General features: G+C 37.7%; 2 protein-coding genes across 22 annotated transcripts in view; one reads left to right on the plus strand and one right to left on the minus strand.

The window, feature by feature from the left end:
- Positions 1-12,785, minus strand: part of LRRTM3 (leucine rich repeat transmembrane neuronal 3) — an 85,384-nt gene extending 72,599 nt beyond the window's left edge. The window contains exons 1-2 of one of the 3 annotated variants that reach the window (XM_013092300.5): positions 12,230-12,784; positions 10,378-11,909 (exon numbers count right to left, since the gene is read on the minus strand). In XM_013092300.5, coding sequence (XP_012947754.1) covers positions 10,378-11,909; positions 12,230-12,233 — 1,536 coding nt within the window. In that variant the 5' untranslated portion in view covers positions 12,234-12,784. The other 2 variants (XM_021267048.4, XM_013092297.5) reach the window with 2 other exon arrangements.
- Positions 1-22,478, plus strand: part of CTNNA3 (catenin alpha 3) — a 482,801-nt gene that overhangs the window by 199,661 nt on the left and 260,662 nt on the right. The window contains exon 10 of one of the 19 annotated variants that reach the window (XM_072040375.1): positions 14,418-14,555. The exons of the other annotated variants lie outside the window; for them this stretch is intronic. Coding sequence (XP_071896476.1) covers positions 14,418-14,540 — 123 coding nt within the window. The 3' untranslated portion in view covers positions 14,541-14,555. Of the gene's footprint in view, positions 1-14,417; positions 14,556-22,478 lie in introns of those variants that run through there. 19 annotated transcript variants of the gene reach the window in all.

Raw genomic sequence — 22,478 nt, forward strand, 5'->3', positions numbered from 1 at the left:
ACAGCCCAAATGCATCATGGTTTTAGATTTGAGAATGCAGTTTATTATGTTATGATTGCCAATTAATTTATAATGCTACAAAATACATTTTATTCCATGTCAGAACATAAACTACAGTTACAGACAAGTCTGTATTCTTCTGGATAGCAAGGAATTGTGCATAATTGTTTAAGCTACTGTGCTTATCAAGCTTTCAAAAAAAATAGACCTCCATGAATACTGCTGGACTTTGGTACCTGCAAATTAAGGGCAACTGCCTGCCACTCAAGGTCATTAATTCCCTTCAGTCATTTCCTTCTGTTCAGCCTGATAGGCAATAGCTTCTCACTTCAATAGTTCAAGATTTATTATAAAGTTATATGAAAAAATTAAACCAAAAAAAAACCAAAAAAACAAAAACAAAAAACAAAAAACAACAAAATAAACAAAAACAGTGCAGGGATGTTGAGTTGCCATGGTGGTTGGCTTCCTGAAGTTGTAAAACAAATACTATCTGTAAGTTCAAACTCTCAATGAGAAGAGCTTAATGGCAACTACATGCAGATTGCCTCACAAAGTTTATTGCTTCCCTTGTGGGAAGCAGTTTATTTTCAATGTCTTTTTTTTTTTTTTTTTTTAATTAGGAAGATGTAAAGATTTAATACAGAATCATAGAATGGTTTGGGTTGGAAGGGACCTTAAAGCCCATCCAGTTCCAACCCCCCTGGGCAGGGACACCTCTCAGCAGTCCAGGCCATGAACACTGCGAGGGATGAGGCATCCACAGCATCCACCGGCAACCTGTGCCAGTGCCTCACCACCCTCTGCATGAAGGATTTCTTCCTGATGTCTCATCTAAAATTCCTCCTTTTTTGTCCTAAAACCATTTCCCCTTGTCCTATAACTACACTCCCTGACAAAGAGTCCCTCCCCAGCCTTCCTGTAGGCCCCTTTGAGGCACTGGAAGGCCACTCTGAAGTCTCCCCGGGGCCTTCTCTTGTCCAGGCTGACCAACCCCAACTCTCTCAGTCTGTTTTCATTGGAGCAGTGCTCCAGCCCACTGAGCATCTTTGTAGGCAGAATTCTGATTTACGGTGTTATTTTTTCCCCTATATTCTATCATTGTGACATACGTATTGCCAGTGTCAATAGGGATGAACAGAAATATATGGTCCAGCATCATTCATGTTGACGGAAATCTGTTCTTCAATGAAAGACAACTTATTGGCTAGGAATTGGAAGTGTTAAAGAGCTTTTGCATTCATATAACAATAGTGCTACTTTTTGCTGCTGTCCCCCATTTGTGTCAGTAGTGCAGCTTGAAAACTGTTGTTAAAGATTAGTGAAATAAGGGAAAAGTAATCATTTAGTCCTAAAAGTACAGAAACTATTTGGGTGCAAGTGGCTGTAGGAAAAGTTCTCACTGAAGGGTTTCTGTCACTGTCTGTTGTGATCCTTTGTTGGAAGGTGGATAGTTAGTATATTACACTGTGACTCACAGGTGTAACATGATATGAAATGCATTTCTGAATTGGAAATTACTTGTATATGCAATGCATATGTATTCTGGGTAGTACAGTTTGTTTCAGGAGAAGCTGGCTGATATGAGGCAATGTAGAATGAAGCCTGCACTGTTCTGAGGATATGACTCACATTACAGATGGCTAGGAGGCTAATATTGTGATACGAAAGTGTTATATTACAAAGAATAGTGTACTGCTAGCAAAACTCTGCTGTGCTGGAATTGTTGTTTGATGTTACTATTTTTCGAAGAGGAAAAGATGATCCTTTTCTTCAGCTAAATATTTTTATATAAGATTACTGTGATTGTTATTAATGAGGAATGTGGGGAGTAAACTCATCTGGTTAAAAAACAGACTCTCTATATAGCTGTTTTTTATACTGAACCATAGGTAATGATTTTTCAGAAATCAGTTAATTTTAACTGGCAGGAATCAGTGGCAGCCCCTTTTATAGTAGGTAACAAGACAATGTTGTGATAATGTTGTGTTGTTTTTAATATGCATCCCACCCAATGTTAATAAGATGTATCTGCCACCATCTGCACAACATTCTGATACAACTGCTGGCTTTCATTGGCAAACAAGTTTCCTGGAAGATAATAGTTGAGACTAGCTTCATGAAGCTTAGTCAGAGCACTTTGTATAGCTTACAGTCTTCTTTAAATTTCAGTCTGGGGGGGAGGAGAGAGGAGATAGTATTCCATCAAAAAGGTTAAGTACTCAACTGTTGCAAGAAGTGAAGTTTTAAACACCTGGGTGTTTAAATTCCCATTTGCAGATTTGAAAATCTTTCCTGTACTCTGTTTTAAAACAAACAAGATAATCCATAGAAAACCGAAAAATCAAAAACAAAGCATCAATTAAGATGATGAAGTCTGAAGTGTGTTTGTTTGTTTGTTTGTTTTTTGGTGTAACTCCAGTATTAATTTTTTAAACTGCATTCCCCTTTTTTATTCCTTTAATATCTGTGGCTTTTGCACAGCTTACCACAAACCAGAGAAGTTTCTACATAATTGCAGAAATAAATAAATAAACATGCAACATGAAACAATGTGTGTGCTAGAATATACATTATAAAATCTGTATTTTGGAATAAGGAATCCAATTACAATGGTTGTATCTTCAGTGGCTCAGAGATTGTATGACTAATGCATTATTATTGCTTATTATCTACATTCTAGCAAAACACATGTTCAGTCTTCATGTTTCCTTCATCTACAGCTACTTGTAATCTTGAGGGCAATGAAGGGAAGAATTACAAAGGCAATTAGGGTGCCCAGCTTCCATTGGAGATCTTGTTTGTACCTTTGAACGTTTTTATGTGTATTTTCTCTCCTGAGTTACAGCTGAACCAGCAGAAGGGGCTGGTAATTTCATTACATTATTTTGAAGTTGATTTGTGAGTTTTACAGCCTTTAAGGAAGTGGAAAATATAGTGCCTAATTTAAAATCTGAACTATGAGTTCTACAACACCAGTTATTATAGACACTAGTTAAAGAACTGTTATTCAAACATGCAGTGAGTCCCTGACCATAAAAGGCACATGTAAAACCCAACAACACAACCCATGTTTTGTCAGGAAGCACAGAATAAATGCTAGGGGAATATACTAAGCTAGAGTAATGCATGTTAGCAGCAAACAGTATCATCATCGTTGCTAGACTTGTTTAAAATATTCATACAGGAAACAACAAAATATTAAGATGAAATGTATTTTGGTTATTTCTGTATGAACTGAGTCCCAAAGTTTCATGAAAAGGTGTTTTACATCATAAGAAGGCAGTTTTTCTCTCTCGTTAAATTAGGTATGAAACAGAAGTTACTAAGAAGTTTTTTTGTTTGATTTTTCAAGATGCTAAGAATCAGATAGTAACATTTTTTAAAAACAAAAAATGCTTAAAATACTTTAAGAAATACCTAAATGCTATTTTGTTCTTAACATTCGAATTCCCATTACCTTGGAACGTGTTAGTTTGTCTTTCAAAACCACTTGCTTGACTTCTGGAAAAGCTCAGAGATCTTCCCTGACTTTTTACTGGCACTCTTAAGGCATTTACAGTCCTCTTCCTGATTCTTTCAGTTTCCACCTATCAGTATAATTATGCACGTGAATTGTAATGCCCATAAAAATGCAAAGTTTTCGTATAGTTGGTATATCACATTATGGGATATAGCACAGGTATAATATATGACAGTTATAGAAGGTACTGCTGGATATCAAGTGAGAATAACTATAATAAAGGCTGACTTCATGATGACAACTCCTGCAGACTGCTGCCAGTATCAAGGTTGTTTGTTTGTTTGTTTTCTAGCATTAAACAATTAGGTTCCTTAGAGACCAACCTAGTTAAATGTGTTGTTAGTTTGAAGAAGAAAAGAATTTGTGTGCAGAATTGAGCAGATACTTTTTGCAGTGGTGTAGTGAAGCAATAAACCTCGCAATGTAGTTATGTCTTTGGAGTGTAAGTAAATGAGTAATTAGGATGTTTCAGTTTCCTATATGTTTATACTAATAAAGTCAGTGCTACCACAAAACATTTTGAGAATTTGCAAGGTTAAATTGTAATTATGAAGTCCTACATGATCTTAATGCTACCACTAATGTTGAAGTACTAGAAACGTGGCATTCAATTAAGAGTGCAAGGTGTGACATGTGGTCAATGTATTAGTCACGCAGAAACATAGGAAGTGACTGTTTTAGGGAGTAAGGAGATGTATTTGAGGGCTTTTTGGAGAACTCTTTTTGAGAGAGATTTCTAGTCATTCAGTTTTATCTTGACAAGCCAGTTTGTGTGAAACTAAGACACTGTAAGAAAGAATTAAGGATTTTGTTTTCTTAAAAAGTTTGCTTGATTTCAGTAATAATTGATTTTAAATTTGTGTTTTTTTTTTTTTTTTTTTTTTTTACACATGAACATAAAATACTTCCTGTAATAATGTCAGTGAATTTCATTGATGTGTTCAGAAAGAAAAGCCTAATAAAGGAATAGGGGTTAACTACCCTTTTGTCCCTTCTTAGTAAAACAGTACTCGTTCTTACATTTGAATGCTAATGCTATAGCCATGATACTCTAGTATTATGAGCAAGACAAAAATTTTAGGTAGATGGGATCTTTTTGATGGGTTGGTCGTATCAAACATTCTACCTCTCTTTGAAAATTTTTGTTCATTATTATTTTTACAAGGCTTGCACTAGTTCTAAATTTGACATAATTTCTTTGGTAGGTAAAACATTGGCCATCGACTCATCAACTCGCACCTATCTATCGTTGATTGTCTTGAGTATAGTCCTTTTTATTAATTTACAACCTTGATAATCTCTTCATAGCTCCTGAACACTGCCATTAAATATATATGTATATATTATATGTTTTAATTTATTTTTTGCATCCTATCGTGTTCCATTCACCATTATGACAAGAATTGGTTCAGCTGTAGCCCTGAGGATCACATCAAAATCCTTTATTGTACCACTGTGATACACTAATTTTAGAAAGCCTAGTTAAGAAGAGGCTGGATATCACTGACTGACAGGTGACCTCCATGCACACCTACATACATAAAGTTGCAAATGCAACTGTATTTCATTCAGTGTAGAGTGAAATGAGTTCTTGTGCATCCCCTTAAGGAAACTCCATCTACAGTAGCTGTAATCCTGATGTCATTGGTTTGTATCCTTCACTGCAATTTAAAATACTGCTGGTGGCATAGACATAACATAAGGCCTAAAGCAGTTGCTGCAAACCATACCAGCAGGTTGCTGCATGCAGCCTCTGCCCAAGAAAATATGCTGTGTACTCATGTCAGTTGTAAGTTTCCCATTATTTTGTTTTTATTACTGCTTGTGGATTTGATCTTTTATAATTTCTTATGTTTTCTGTACACTGTGTGTTGATGTTACTGTAACTGGTAAAAAGGGGGTAGGTGCCCTTCCTTTTGGTGTCTAATGAGACCTTTCTCATTGTAAAAATACATGTTACAAGCTGCCAGTGAAGGAAGGAAGTTGAAGCAGTTGCTTGTAGTCTGAGTTTATTTTTATTATGTCTTAATGTCACTTAGTGGTGTTTTATAAGTAATAAGTTCTAAATGAGTGGCCACAAATTTGTTAAAGCACCTGTCCTTCCTGCCTAATGCTTCTTGCCTTTTAATGATAGTCTATCCTTACACACTGGATAGACCATTTCTTGCTAGTATTCATCTGCTCTTTTTTCCCCATCATTCACTACATTCAGGTTATGACTCCCATACATAGAGATGAAATTAAAATACAACTCAATATTTAGTATGCTGAAAGGATTAGCTGCTGCTATCTCATTATACATTAGAATGCAAAGTAAGAAGGCAAACACATCTGTATGCAAGAGATACCTGTGATTAAGCTAACTACCCACTGGATGTCACTATTGTTCCACAGAAATTCATCTAAGAGAATATTTATCTAGAGTTGAGTGGCTGACTGCAAAGACCTTCAGCTTGTAGTAAACTGAGAATTTCTAATTGTGTTTGCGGGAATATTGTACGTTTATGTTCATTTTTGCAATTGAATTTTATGTCAAGGTTTGCTAGTTCATAAAAAAAAAAAAATAAAAAAATTGCCAAACACTAAGCCATGATGACTGTGTAAGTGCAGATAATGAGTAATGAAAACCTACCAGCCAGTAGAGATGCTTGCATTCATTATATTCAAGCCACTTGTTCTCATTATTATTCTCCTACTCTGCAATTGCTGGAGGTAATCTCAACACAGTGAATGAACATTACCAGTCTGCTTGAATTTGCCTAGTACGTTAGTTATTTTCTTCTCCAAAAATGTGCATTCTGTATCATTTAGTATCCTGAAATGTCACTGGTATATTTTAAGAGCTAGTGAATAGCATCTCAGGCTTTTAATTGAGAAGTGAAGTAGTCTACTGGCTAGGAGGATATCTTTGGGAAGGAGACTGGATTATCTTCCAAGTACTCAATAGGTGTGTGATCTCGAGCAAATTACCCAAAATGTCTCTTGCTGTTTGCTTAGCAATCTTTTGCCTGTCTTCTCAATATCCCTTGTATAAACATTTAGCATAAGAGATTGCTGCAAGGTGCTTATGGAATAGCTATCAGAGGATGTCCTAACATCAGATTTTTGGGGTGGTATCATGAAGTGAAACAACCTTGTTTGGTGATTCCACCCAACATTTGTCTTGTCACTGTTTAAACAACTATTGACTGCTTTACCAATAAAAATGAAAAGGGTACTGCATTTTGTCTGTGGCTTGAAATAACTTGGTCTTCAAATGGTAGCCCCAGAACACAAAATATGACTCAGGAAAAGGAATAGAAGTTGTTTTTTAAAAAAACAATCAACAGAAAAACAAACAAACAAAAAAACCAACTTCTAAATACATTCTTGCTCTCCTAAACTTGAAATATATGGACAGCATCAGGTCCATTAAAGGACAGGTGAGTTATGAGAAGCATTCAGTCATCTCCTTCCTCAAATTGGTACCTGAAATACTTGAAAAAGTAGAGCTTTAAAAGCCGTAATAGCTTTTGCCCATCCTCTGAGGATTGCTTGGCATCAGCCCATTAAGGCTTTAACAGTTCTGTGAGAGAGTGGCATCAAAGTATACCCAAACCAAGACAGAGTGGGACACTAGGTACCTGCTATCCAAACTGGAGAGAAGCAAATGAGAAATTTCTTCTCTGGAATCACTTTACCACTTAATTTGTATTCAGGAAGAGGGCAGCCTTTCCCTTTCACAGGGACTGGAAGTTGCTCGGCTAAGATGAGGTTGTTTCCTACAAAATGATTGTAATTTGTGATTCTGGTGGCCTACTCACTCAAAACAAGTCACTTCTTGAGTGTTCAGTTTGATGGCGGTGAGATTAAGGTTAGTTTAGTTTGTATTGTCTTTGTGCAGATCAAAGCATGTGTTTTGTAGTATGTTTTAACATGTTATGAAGCTGGTTAAAAATGTTTTTTAAGCCATAGCCACTAGAGTGGGATTTACCAACTCAGTTCTCAGGCCTCGGGCTGTGCAAAAAGGTTCAATTAGTTATACTGGGCATTTTATTTTGTGTAATAAGACAGCAGTTTCATTATCAATGGCAATAGCAGCAATTATATGTTCATCTGTGTTTGGTATATAGTTGGAAGGACATGAAAAGTGAAGTCTGTTGTATCTTGGGTGATGAATGACTTACTTGATCTGAGCATGTCTGTGCTGGAATATAAACATGCTGGATTTTCCTCGTTATTTTGGTACCCATCTATGATTTATGACATACTGGCTTTATTTGCTTTTTCACTCCCATAGTTAAATATTTTTGAGGGGAGTTAGTGTTAATTTTACAGGTATTAATTTCTGTAGGATTGATTTTTTTCTGAGTATTGAGATAGAGTGAGGCATTAAAGAGACACATAAGGGAGCATATAAAGTCAGACTCAGTTATTTACAACTCATTCACAATCACAATCCATTAAGAAGTTTTAGAAATGTGTTGATTATTCTTAAATAACAGAATTTTTAAATTAAACATATGAAATCATTTTCAGACTGTAGTTAGCACTCCCCAAGCAAAGGAATAGCAGGATTTTCTTTTACATATGCATGTGTGTATGTATGTGTGTATATATTGTGTGTGTGTGTGTATATATATATATATATGTATATATATGCACACACATATGTGTATATATATATGTTGGGGGGCAATCTTTTTTTATTTTGTAGTACTTGATATTAGTCATCACTGTAGACACTGAAGCCTATGGAAGTAAAGAGATGGTTCTTACCATGAAGTTTACATACAGCAAAGTATAATCCTTCAGCACAGGGATAACCAAGACCTGCTGGTAGAAAACTGAATCCTGTAACAGCTAAGGTAATTTAATTTATATTGACTTTTAGTAGCAACTTTTAAACTACAATTAAGCTTAAAAGTCATAATCTTCTCATTGCTGCTAAAATGTCTTAAGCACTTTCATTAATAATTGATGGGGATCCTATTTGTATTGAATAATATGGGGTCTCAGTGTTGCAGGATTCAGGGTAGTCTCAAGCTCCTGCTCTTGGTTGTTTTCTCACTTGAGTCCTTGAAAATGAGAATGGTTTCACTACATGAAAAAAAAACAAACCACCACCACAACAAAAAACCCTTCAAGTATATTAATTCTTTTTAAGGAAATGCTTTATAGCTTTGTTTTTATCGTATCTCAAGGTGATTGGCTGTGATTACTATTTTTCTAGTAAAACTGTAGGAGAACATCCTGCTAAGGTTTTGCTTTTTTTAGTCTGCTGCAATGAAACTGCTTTGTAGAAACACTCCCTCCCAAGTGATTGAAGACGTGCAGTTTACTAAGCCAAATCAAGTTACAAAATAGACATAATTACATTACTGACTCTACTTCTATATGGGTGCTGCTGAATTATTTCAAGAATGAAAAAACAAACAAACAACACCTTCCTGTTCAAAAGATCATTAAAATATATAGGATGCATGGCTTCTTTTTTCCAGATATATGGGGGATGTTATATTCTAATGTAATAAGCACAATTAGATGACTTTGGGAGTGGGATGGCAGGGAGTAGCCAGGTTCCAAATCTGAATTTTGTCCAGAGCCACTGATGAATGACTTGACATTCAAAATGAGTATCTGAATTCTTGTAATGTTATCAGGGTATTGCTAAGAGAGAAACATAATTTGTTACTGATTCCTTTAAAGATTTTTGTATGCAATCTTCTTAGATCAGTGAACAACCAATTTTCTCTGAAAGCTCTTCTGCAGTTGCTGTGTTTCTAAAATGTACACTGTTTTCCTTTATACATAATGAAGCTTTATTTAGTTATTAGAGAGACAGTGTACAAAATGCATCACAAAACCCTAAAAGCTCAGCCCAGCAAATAGAAAGAAATAGAAGAAAATGACAGATTTCATTGTTTCCTCAGCTACATTAATGTCTTTGACAGTCTTGAAAAGAGAATTTCTAATGAGCACTTGAACAAATGTGTGCAGGAAGTGGTCTTGCTTTTGCTACTGCACATTTGAGTTCCTCTAATTGCATCAATAAGGAATTTCTGCTCCTCGTTTAATGAATGCCTTTTGACTACTTTCTGAAAGGCAACTGGATATAAGGGATAAACACTGGCACCTTTTGTATGAAGTCGCATAAACAGGTTACCGTTAGTAGTTATCAGCCTTAGAAAAACTGTTATAATGCAGTAAAGCCCACATTTTTTTATTTCAATATTTTTATTAGGCTCAGATTTCTTACTACTTTGCTTTTGGTGTGATAACTGAAGTCCTAAGACAGTGCTTTAGCTCTTCCCTGGCTTTTTATTCTATCTTGTGCTGGGCAGAAATCAGGCATTCTTTCAGAGCTGTTCCTGCACCATCTCTTGCCTCAGAGAAATCAGAATTCCTATGATACTACAGCACCTGGGTCTTTAATTTGTTTTTGGCTCAAAAAGTGAGTTTCAGAGCATGGGCTAGGGTTAGTTTGGGGGAAGGGAACTGGGTTTGATTTTTTTTTCTTCATTGTCATTTTTCTCCCTAAACAGAGGCACACTCACTGCAGGTGCAGTAGATTAGTTATGAAAGAAGTTTTCTATTTAAAAACAAGCAAGACTTTAATGAAATCAGGAGAGGGTTTGTACAATAGGTATTGTATTAAACCAGAGCTCAGGCTTCACATTGATTGCGGTATTTAAATTTCAATGAGTTGATTATGTATGAGAGTAAAATGACCAGTATTATGAATGTACAAAAAAGTGACATGGAAGAGCTGTGCCAGAAAAGTGAGAAAAACGTTCCCTTTATAGTCCCTAGAGTTCAATAAAGCACCACTATTTCCCAGCTTTTAAAAGCTCTTTTATCACAATGGTTCATACCTCGCATTCCCTGGAGCCTGATTTGTTATACGTGCAGGGTCCTGCTCCATTCAGCAGCATCTCACTGGTTTCAGTGTTGGTAGGTTTGTAATCTACATAAAATTCCTGTGTGCTTGGAGTCATTTGCTTCAGTGACTGTCTTTTCTTTTTCCTGTGCCTTCGCATGAGAGAGCGCTGCTGCAGCTGCTTCATACTGGCTGGGTAACGCTTCCATGACACATATATTACCAGCAGGATCACAAGCACAGACAAGAAAAGGGCCACGCTCCCTGCAATGATTTTATGGAAGGAGATGTGTTCTGTGTCATGCTCAGGTTCGGAGCTTGATTCAGTGGCTCCAATAGTTGGGGGCAGGGGGGGCTTGCTGTCATGTTTAGGCCTGGTGAGTTTTGGTTTAAACGTTGGCTTTGGGAGAGCTCGTGCTAGTTCAAACCTTTCCGTGGTACTTTTGCCACAGATGCTGTAGTTTTTCACTGCATCAACAACATTCACCCCCTGCAGTTCTTTGGGGCTGGCACAAATAATTGTATTTTCCCTCAGCCCTTTAAAACTTTTAAGCCAGTTTACCAGAGAGCAAATGTTTCTGCTGCATTCCCATATATTCCCAGCAAGGCTGATGTCATTGAGGGATATCCAAGAGTCCAAAATTTCTTGACCAATAAATGTGAGCTTGTTTGAATCCAGGTTGAGGCGCTGTAAATTGGGCACACACTGAAAAACACTAGGTCCACTGAAAGCTTCTATTTCATTGCCAGATAAATCAAGTCTTTGTAATGAGCTCCAGGTCCAGGACATAGTTTGTCCTATCACACTGATTTTATTCCACTGTAAATAAAGGTTTTGAAGGCTGACTAGCCTTGGAAAAAGTGCCAGGTTGAGCTTAGAAAATTGATTGTGCTCCAGATGAAGCTCTTTCAGTCTGATCATGCCTGCAAAGACATTTCTTGCTAAACTTCGGATGCGATTATAACCCAGGTCCAACAGTTCAAGGTTCCTACAATCTTGAAATATTCGAACAGGGATGGTTCTTAGGGAATTGGACCGCAAATGTAAACTCAGCAGCTTCCTTAAGCCCCTGAACTGTTCAGATCCCAGAGACTGCAGCTGATTGTATGACAGATCCAAATTCCGGAGATTTGTCACAGGTCTGAAGGTATTATTAAGAAAATAGGAGATTCTGTTGGAACTCAAGATCAACTCTTTTAGTCTGCGTATTCCATTGAAAGCATTTTCGTCAATATTGCTGATGTGGTTATGGTCTAAATAGAGCCAGGTGAGTTGATTAAGACCTTTAAATTGATTGTATTTTAGTTTTTGGAGGCTGTTATATCGAAGGGACAAACCTAAACAACCAGCAGATATACTTGAGGGAATCTCCTGCAATTTCTGAGATTCACAATATACCATTTTGCCTTCACACCTACAGCCCTTAGGGCATCCTCGTTCAGCAGAAGAAAGCATTGTCAGTAATACAGTAGGGGCTATTACCAGAGCTACAGCTGATCCGCTCAGTAGCCTAATTACATTGAAACCTGGAAATAAAAACAACTTAGAAAAGTTATCCCCCCACACATCAGTCATTTCTTTCAATCATGCTAAAATCTTTATTTCAACAATCATTTAAAAATCCCTAGCTTGACTCAACTACTTTTCACATTGTTTTCTTTACTCAGATTTTCTTAAAGAATGCCTTAATAAATACTGAAAAACAGTTGGGTAAAAGGTGTAATCCCTAAGCAATTTAACTGTAATCACAAATCACATCAAGGTAAGTCTATGGTAAGTCTAGTAAAGCAGAGGCTATGCAGTGGCTATGAATTGTATATTAAAAAAAATAACATGAAAAACATACCCATCCTTTGTGTTGTTCAAAGGTCGTCCTTAGGTCTTTTGTTTTTTGCTTAGTGTGCCACAAGCATGGCAGCCCCTGTCAGCTGCACTGTAGTGAGTCAGGGCTCGCTGACACCCAGGAAGAAAAATTGGACCCCTTGGGAGATGGACCGATTTTGGAACATTATTCTTTGCCAGCCATGCAGAACACTCCAAGAATAAATCAATCCCAACACAGCATTCGCAGCAAAATGTCAAATTCTTCCTAGGTAATAGGATCTTCATGGATATTACGTTTTTGCATCTTTATAGTTAGGAACCTGGCTTTTAAATTTTCTCTTTATAGGAAAGCATGTTAGATTCCTCCAAGCACCGTTTAGCTATCTGAATTCACACATCTGTATTCCATAGCACAGCAGTTCCCTTACTTAGTACCCGATCCGGCTAGGAAGCTGCTTTGTAGCAAAGAAGGTGGAATAAGCCCGTACAATGAACAAGCTCTGCTCACTTCTGCGTACTGTCATTCTGAAAGCTCCGTCTGACTGTTGCTTTGGTTTCAGTGAATGCAGTCTTATGTAAAGCTGCCCCCAGTGGTGAAGAATATTATGGGCATGTGCAGAAATGTCTTCCTTTTATCTTGCAAATGAGTAAGCTATGCTGGGAAAAGAGTGATTGTTCTGAGTGACTAATAGGAGCAGACTGGTCAGCTTCAGTGTAAACTAGTGAGGTGTGCTGAAATATCCAAATCCTCTTAGTCTCTTTTGCTGCATGTGAAAGCTGTTTTGCATCCTTGAACTTAATAGCTCTGTATGTGCTGCTGAGACTTTTGTCTGAAGGGCTAGCGTGACATTTGTAGGACATAGATACAAATTTTCAGTCCTAAGTTTTTTTTTGTTGTTTTGTTTTGTTTTGTTTTGTTTTCCCTCTTTGCATTAGATGTGCTCACACGACCTTATTGCAATAGCTCACCTTTTTTTTTTTTTTTTTTTTTTTTCCAGTTCAGGTATCAGTTCCTCAGTGTGCCTCTTACCAAGCATTTCAGTGGGAACACTATATTTTACAACATGAAAAATGTTTTGGAGCTGACATTTTGCCTTTTTACTTCTTTCTCTTCTGTTAAAAGGCATAATGCCAGGAGGTTAGAAGAGACTATTGTGTTCATTTATTTCCCAACTTGCTGTCACTTTGTTCCATAACACTGAGTGTTTCAAACACAGGCTTCCGTAATCCTTACAATATGAGGACTAAGCAGCTTCGTATGGTACTTTGATTAGGTGAATTGTTTTTACTGTGACTTCTGTCATGAGCAGGATTTTATGTGAAGGTAAAATATACAGAGCTCTTTTAGATGTGTGACTCTGGACAGTTTTTAGATATCACAAAGAGCCTTTTTCTCTTTCCTTTTCTCTTTCCTTTTTCGCTGTGTGCTGTACAGGAAGGACACATCCTCTTAACTGGGCAGAGCAGCGTTAAGATGGCATTATAGTAAATGCACACCACTAGCAGTCTTCCTTCACCAAGAACTACATGATCAGAGATGATGGTGGGGAAGTGTAAACTCATGGCTCTGTGCGGTGCAAGAACAGGCAGAAGCCTGAAGAGAAGGGTGCTGCTCGTTAGAAGAGTAGTACAGATTACACTTCCTCAAATGCAACCAGACAGCTCTAAGAAATCCTGTTCCTCTGTGAGGCAGGATCCTTACCCCTTGGAGTAATGTGCTTTGGATTATACTGTATTATTCACTGCTGTGAGCATTGAAGAATGTAAAATGAGGTGAAACCTGATTTTTTCCACACTTTAAAATGCCATTGTTGCCCAGTACTTAATCTGCGAATGATTTCAGGCTTAGAGCAATCCCACTAGAATTAATGCACCTACCTATAGTGCCTAAATTAGGAGAACAGTTGCCCCTGGCTAATAACTGTGAACGTTTTTTGTATCATGAGTCAAAAATACTTACCTGCATCAAGCCACATCGTATGTAAATTCTGCCCTGTGGGTCAGGTTTGTGGAGATGGAAAGGGTTAATTCCTCCATTAATTCGTCACACTCTCCCATTCTCAACTACAGCATGTCTTTAGCTATTAAATCTGATCTGTAGGGTTGAGGAGCCAGAAACAAGCTGCAGATTGCAGTGGACACTGTGATTGTCTGAGGAGCTGTTCTGCTGACAGGAGTGTCATGTGCCTGTCCTGGTGTGCCTGTTACAGGTTTTCCATGACTGCCTTGAGGTCTCTGTGTACTCGATGGAGCAGGACAGGCATCTTTGGAAGACAGTTCAGACCTTCAGTAAGCCAATTTGTCTCCTGGAACTGCCACTCTCCCCCTCTTGACAGTAGAGGATGCCTGTGACAAGTAAGCTCCTTATTGAAATGGTTCAGGTTCCTAAACTGGGTGAAATTAAGTCTGAATCTTCACCTGGTTCAAATGCAGCACATAAAGCTTCAAACAACATCCAAATTCTTTCTCAAGAACAGTTGGTGCTACTTAGTTGGTGCTAGTATACCAGCTCAGTCTGAGCTCAGTCTGAGCTTTCTCCCCAAACTTTGCCAGTTCTCTGGCTTTTCCTATTCTGTCTTCTCTTCTTCCTCTGCCTTTGTCATGAGGTTAACAAGTAATTTCACTGACACCATGAGTCAGCAGAGCTTCAGTAGCTTTTCCAGGGTTTTAATAATTGTCAATATGGTGGACAAATATGAGGGAGCAGCCACTCTTTTACCATGAGTTATTTTCATTTTTCTGAAAGGGGTGAGACATCAAGAGATGAACAGAGAGAACATCAAATCTATATTAATGGATTGCCAAATTCAATTTTCTTTACTGAGATCCTTTTTGAATTACACAAGCAGGAAAAGTGCCAGTGTCTGATAAACAGTTTTTTTTAAATTACATTTCTGTATCTTCATACAGCTCAATGGGTTCTTTTCAAATTGTGGAAATAAAGCTGCTCCCAGTATAAAACATTCCATACAAATTTTCATTTGGTCTGATGGTCATATTATAAACTATGAAAAACAGGGAATTAAGTTAAAAGCTTGCATTTTAGATAAGAAGATACCTTTTGTAAATTATTTAACCTTTGCCTTGTATCAAATACAGGTTATGCATCTTTGCAATCCCACTGCATTCATTACCTTTTAACTCATGCCACTAGGAAGAAAACTCAAGGCCAAACTTGTTAACGTGTCTTATGGTTAAGCTAGTTCTCATTAAAACCAATACCACAGCTTCTGAGTGCCTAAAATCCAGGAGTTTGTTAAAGGATTGGTGTGAGTTTGTTAGATAGGTGCTGTAGTCCCAGTACCTTTTAAGCTCACCTCTCTGTGTCACTGCTGGGCGACCCTGCCTGCTGTCCTGGAATAGCAGTTCCAAGTCAGAATCAGGAGGTAAAAGCTGCAAGTATCAAGTCTCAGTGACATCATGCTGACTGAATATCAATGCTCAGAGACAACATTATCCTTTTCTTCTGCCTATGAAGACAGCATTTTATACAATTCTGCAAAGACAATACTCTTAAGAGAAATATTTCATTTATTTGTCTACTCTCTTACACAGTCTGTTCTGGGATTTCAGCCTTAGACATAAATTGAGATACCACATACCTTATTAGTTCTGAGTTGAATACCTTCATCATCACTCTGATTTGTTTTTCTGGGCTTTCTCTGCAGGTAGAAATGACATATATCAGAAAATTCATTGACAAATGTGTCACTACATGTCATACTGCTTATACAGATGAAAAGCCAGTGTTGGGTGGAGCCTATGATAAACACATTGTTTTCTTGATCCATGTGACAGACAAATCAAACTCAAAGATGTTTGAAAATGGTATGCTATCCCAAGGTAGAGATTGCCCAGATTTTTCTTTTAATACTAAACTTTCAATGGATTATCTCTCTGGATTTCTCTCTATGTGGATTTTCTCACTGCCAGATTTTGCAGTAATTTAATTTCTTGTTTGTTTTTGGTTTTGTTTATTTAGTTAAATTTGAGTCTGTTTTCTTTTTCCATTCATTCTGGCTGTGGTCTTTGCCTAGCTGCAACCTCCCTGCTGAAAGCTCATTACTCCCTAACCTGAACTGCAGCCAGAATAGCAAAGCTTGAGTCAAAAGAGCACATTCACTGTGAAGGCCAGTACCTCCACAGAGCTGGTTTGGAATTGAAACGTTTTACAAAGGACAGGTGAAAGAGCAATTCTTGGATTTGATGTATTTGATTTGATGGATTACCTGTAACGTCTGTAATGTATGTCCATCTGCTAAAGACATTTGAAAAGAAGGGATGACATAATTACCAGGCTCCAGTAGAACGGGGACTGAGGGGTGCAGGGAAGAGATGTGGAAGTTCCTGAACCATAAGAAACCAGCAGCTACCTTCAGGTTAGTAGGATTCCATGTAAATCAGCAGTCAATGATTGTTTTGTCACTTGCTTCTCATTAGCATTCCTCAGGACCTTTCATGCTTGCTCTTTAGAATGCAGTTCTTGTGTAATGATGTTGTCACAAAGTTTTTTTAAGAAATGTTTTTGTTTCTGTTACTCCCTTCAGAAAACCATTCTGAGAAATAATTTGATCCTTTGTAGCCACAGGACCTTGTGTATTTAATGGACAGATTTCAGAGTTTAGACTTCTGGTTACAGCGTTTTTCTCCCCACAGATAGAGCTTGTGGGTCTAGGAGTGCCTTTTTGTGTGTAACCACATGTCCCTTTTGGGAACTATCATAAACAATTGCTGCACTGTGTTCTTTTTGGGTTTATGAAGTGGCAAAGTATGTCTTTCTCTCAACTTTATGTTACTATAGAGAAACTGGGAATCAGCTGGGTTAGCAATAGTAGCTTGTTCTAAATGGTACTGTAGTGTGCTATCACTGTATCATTAAGAGTAGATAAGTCTAATAAAATGTTTGCAATTTTTGAGCCAGTGATTAAATGAACCTGATGTTCTATGAGGATCAGATTAGAACTAGAGGAGGATAACTCCCAGGGGAAATAACAGAGTGTGGGAAGACAGAGGGAAACTCAGAAAGATGCAGGTTTTGCCAAACGTGGACATAAGGAGAGGGAAGTGTGGGAAAGTGGGGTTCAAGGAACGTGCAGTTGTGGGAAACAAAATACTCTGGAGAAACAGGGAAGAAGACTGAAAACAGGGAGGATCTTAGCCCAGCAGTTTGTCAGTACTGACGTAAAGGATCATGGTGATAAATGAAAACATTCCTTTGCTGTCCTGCTAAGAACAACTAGATTTGCAAGGCTACCCTGGCCTCTGCAAGGGCTAAAGGATCCCATGTTACAAATTCTGTGATAAGCTGGAGGCAGATCTGAAGCTGGTTAAGAGCCATGCCTCCTTTCTAGGAGTCAGTAACCTCTGTAACATCTGATTGCTTGTAGAGGACTTCAGGGACACATCTGTCAGTTTGTGTATACCCAGAGGATTTCCTCAGTGCCGTGGTTCACAGGGCAACCCAGGCTATCACTTTCCTCATGCACAGTTACACACTGTTGAATAATAAGGCTTTTCCAGCTGTACAATTTTGTTACAATCTGTGCATTGTGGATAGGTCAGAGGGGCCTCTAAGCTGTCCCAGGGTAAATTTTACTGCATGCAAGCTTTCCACCTTTGTTCATGGCAACAAGTGGCTAGATTTTTTGGATCCTGTCATAACTCCTCTGTCCGTAATGAGGTGTTGGATACCCAGTTGTTCTTGTCCTATGATTTTTGAAGCAGTTGGAAAGCATGCAGCCAGTCTTTCAGTCCCATCATCTTGAGGCACAAGTACATGAGATGCAAAGCTGTCATTTTGCTTCCTCTCTGAAATTGGTAGGTAGTGGTTCTGTTTCAGTGGATGTAGTATGTTATTAAGGCTTGTCCTCTAGCACTTTGGTGGAAGGGGAATATGAATGGAAGAAGCAGAAAGCGGATGATCATCACTGAAGAAAAGGAAATTCCCTCCATCTTATGCATATTGCTAGCTTCAGCCTGCAAAGCATGAATGATAAAAGCACTGTTGAATGATAAACGTTCTGGAGATGTGCAAGTCCAAAATGAAAGACTCTCTCAGTGGCCTCCGCTTGCAATTCTGCCTGTAGTCCTCTGTGAAGCTGCCAGGTAGGTTAAAATAAACCCAGGCTCCTTACAAATGCTTCCCACTCTTTTCACTGGACACTGCTTGAAAGAATGTCTAATATCTTACTGTCCAGGCAGCACACACCTGAGTTATGCAGCCTAAAGTATTCAAAATGTCTTAGGTGTCACCATGAGCTATGCTTGCCACCATTGTTCTCCTAGGGATATGTGACTTCTACCTTGCTATAACAATTACCGCATATGCATCAGCAGCAGATATTGACTGTGATAGATAGCAAAGGTAATGAATTTATTTTCTGAGGAGACAAGTTAACATGGGAATCTTGTAGGAAAGCTCTGTTCATGAAGAACTCCAATAATGGTTGGGACATGGAGCCGGAGGTATTGTGTAACTGAATTCAAGCAGATTTGCAGCCTGGTCCCAGCAATGTCACATCCTTGGAGCAGTTCTGTGCTGCCACATGAAGAGTGAGAGAGGATGAGGAGCAGCAAATTCCAAAACATGTACCTTTGGGACCCAGGCTCTGTTTGATATTACAGGCTCTGATTGACATCACAGACTGCTCCAGGCTCTCATCAGCTGAAGAGTTTATGACTTTGCTATGATAATTGTGGTTGGAAAGGAGCAAAAGGGGGGAGTGTCAGTCTTAGTTTCTAGCAAGGCCTAGACCAGTCTTCAGTATTGATGTGTAGGCAAAAACCTCAGGACTAGCCTTTCCTCCTCTGCCTCCATGCATTTGTCCATTTGTCTAGCCTGTCTTCTTTAATTCCTACCGCATATATACTTCTCTGAGGAATGGACATTTTCCAGTTGCTCAGCACAGAGTGTATGCATACAGTGCACGTTCTTAGGAATTTTGGAATTTCAGATATGTTCCTTATTACACATTTAACTAATTGGTCTTTGGTACTCCAGATGAATCAGCCTTGGTATCGCACTGTATGGTGAAGCTTAGGAGTTAGTGATTCTGTCAGATCAATGAGGGAACATTTGTTGGCTGCTGTGGCTCCTTAAAAGCTAGAATAAGGCAGCTGGCAAGAACTTTCATTATAGGAAAACCATAAAGTCCACACCAAAAGCCTTTAGAAAAAACCTCGTACTTTGCTTATAAAACTGCAGCTTAAACTCTAATTTTCCTTAGGCCTCAGTTTCTTCATTTATGAAAGGGACAGTGACAGTTAAAGATTCTGGAAGTTGATCAGCATAATAGATTACTTAATTCACTTCATTTATTTTTTATTTTTAATCTGACACTAGTTATTTTCAAACATACTTCTTTCCTGTCAGTTAAGCTTATTGAACTTCCATAATTAATCCATACCTATTGTCATTTTATTACTTGCTTTTGGGTATGATTTATTTTTGATGTATTTTTGGGCTACAATGACTGGCAAAATTTAATGTGAGGACAGAATAGTCACTTAAATCTAGGAAAAGAGGCAATTTCTTTTAAAATGCAAAATCATTCTAAGTCTTTGGCCAATAAGGTTGTCAACTTCAGTTCAGTATAGGATTTTTTTTACATGTTAAAAGCGTTCCATTTTGAAAACAATCTAAAAATCTGCTTCATAGTTTTAGTTCTGCAAATGAAAATTGTGAAGAGTGCCTAACATATTTCAGTTAGTTGAAATGAAAGGAGAAGTGTAAATGTAGCATTTCTTAGGATCAGTCTGAGATTAGTAGATGAGAGTAATTTGTACTAGGTAGAGCTTCTTTCTAGTTTTTAGTTACTTTTCCCTGCAAACAATATACAGGCATATAAGCAGTTAGTGCAGAATACCTGGATTTCATTTGACCTGTTGAAATACTCTAAAATAATTTCCAGTTTCTCTTTTTACTTGCTTATGGATGAAAATCTGTTCAGAGAAGCATTCTAGCTTACCTTTATGAGGACTTATGCTTGGACTCAAGCTTGGTATTCTGAGGTTGTGGTTTTCAAATCCAAAGATAGCCAGAATGATGTGTTACTATACAGTATTAGGTACGTTTTGAAGAGAAGACTAAACATGACAGTTGAGCAGATTTGCAACTGAAAGAGAAAAACATGAACAAAGTTAAGAAGCATATAATTATGTTCATTCACACTGTGACTGGCATAAAAATGATTTATTCCAAATGGTTACAGTTGCATGCTTAGTCACTTCCTTCCCTGGCTTCAGCCTAATTCTGTTTTCTGGCATTTTCCTGAAAAAAAATATATTGTTCTGTCTCATCAAAAGTTGCAGATTTTTCTAGTCTTTAATAATTCAATCAAGTCTTACTCAATTAAGCAAGCTACAGCAGTTTTTAGATATTCCAGCTGTGGTAGCTGGTGCTCCTGAGAAAGATCAAGAATCTCAATTACACTGAGAGTCTTGGTTAGTTAACTAGCCTCTAATCTGCCAGAAGATAATTAGAAATTAGTCATAGAGGTCACTTTTTTATGCACAGTAAGGATGGGCTAGAACTTTCTGGTTAAAAAGTACAAAAGGTGAATTGTTGAGGTATGTCTTGACTAGCTATGCCATTCTGCATTTGCCATCCTTCTTTTGCCAGTGGCATGTCTGGCAAATGGCTTTGATGAAACAGTATGCAATTTAAATGACTTATTAGCTCATCTTTTCAGGCCATGTCTACCTGAGAAAATTGTCATAAACTAAGTGTGATTAAATCAAACAACCAACCCCTACCATATTTAAGCAGTTTATAGAAAAGCAACAGGGTCCCATATAATTTGTCAAAATGAAAATCTTCGTTATTATAGATTATTTTTTTTTTTTTCAGTGACAGTATACTCCACTGTTCTATTAAAACTAATGGTGTCTTTTATCCAGTGGACTGGACAGCAAACAAATTGCATAACCAAGTTGAAGGAACTCAAATATAGATGGGGTTTTCCTACTGCATCACATTGTAAAGCAATAAATACAATTGGCCAAAGTTTTGAAGAGTGCTGCTGACACAGGGAGAAAGAAAGGAAGTTGATGCAAAGAGGAGAGTTAGTTTTCACCCTTTCTTTTCTTCCCTGCAACTGTAGTGAGTTAGGTATGTTGTAGTTTTTGCACTTTGCAGCTTTTGCATTTTTATATCTTTCTATCCAGTCTACTATGTCTCCTAAGTAGCTACAAAGCTTAAAAAAACATACATTACATACATACAAAACATACAGTTATGAGGCTAGTTGCATACAAAAGAGGTTAGTAAGCAAAAAATGCTGACAGTTGGTAACCAAGTAGAAGTTCTAATCAGCCTACGTACTGGGGAGACAGGAGAGCTGAATCTGAGTGAGTCACTGGCTCCATTTCTGCATCCCAGGTGGCCCTAAATGGCAACAAGAATTGGGACAAAACACTAAAGGTGTATAAACATGAGCTGAGTTTCAAAATCAAGCATTTTGTCTTTAGAAACACAAGAAGCAGGAACATCTCCTTCCACTTACTCTTTCAGGTTGCCTCTTCAGTTATAAATATATGACAATAATCTGCTCTCTATATAATATGAAAATCCTGATTTGCTGATTTGATCCTACAGCATATGCTTGTGTCATCATGAATATTCCTGCTGCTGTGCTTTGAGCCCTTTCCCATATTTCTTTGTAAGGCTAAGCTCCTGGGAAAGAAATGTACTTATTTATTTTCTGTCTTACTGAAAGGGACCCTAATCTTAAGATAACTATGTACCAAACTAATACACAGAACAGTCATGAATAAAATGATATCAATATGCTTAGTCTGCATATAATTGATGGGAAGAGTAGAAAAGAAGAACCTTTCAGGGGAAGCTAAACATTCATTTGATTTTTCTTGACTTCATCAAAATGCATCACTACAGCTGTATAGTTTAGTTTATACTATGATAATTGAACTCCACAATACAATCTCTGAGGGATCCCTTCTGAGGTGATGTGCCCTGGTGCTTTTTGCATGCATAGATGATTAAAATACAGAAGGAAAAGATAAAGGACAAATTCCCGTGCTTCAGTGTAAAAGCCAGAAATAAACTAATGGGTGTTAGGGGAAAAAATAAAAATAAAAATAAAATGACCATGTTATTGAATAAGAACCATCTCCTATGAAGATATTTGCACTTTCATTGAAAATGCCTAGCAGTTGCCACTCTGAGACAGAAAGCTGGAACATATCCAGTGCTCTTATCTGACATAACAATTTCAGTGTTCTTCTCTATGTGATTTAAAGTCAAGTGGAAA

Source organism: Anas platyrhynchos, chromosome 6 (genome assembly GCF_047663525.1).
Source record: "Anas platyrhynchos isolate ZD024472 breed Pekin duck chromosome 6, IASCAAS_PekinDuck_T2T, whole genome shotgun sequence".
Lineage (NCBI taxonomy): Eukaryota > Metazoa > Chordata > Aves > Anseriformes > Anatidae > Anas > Anas platyrhynchos.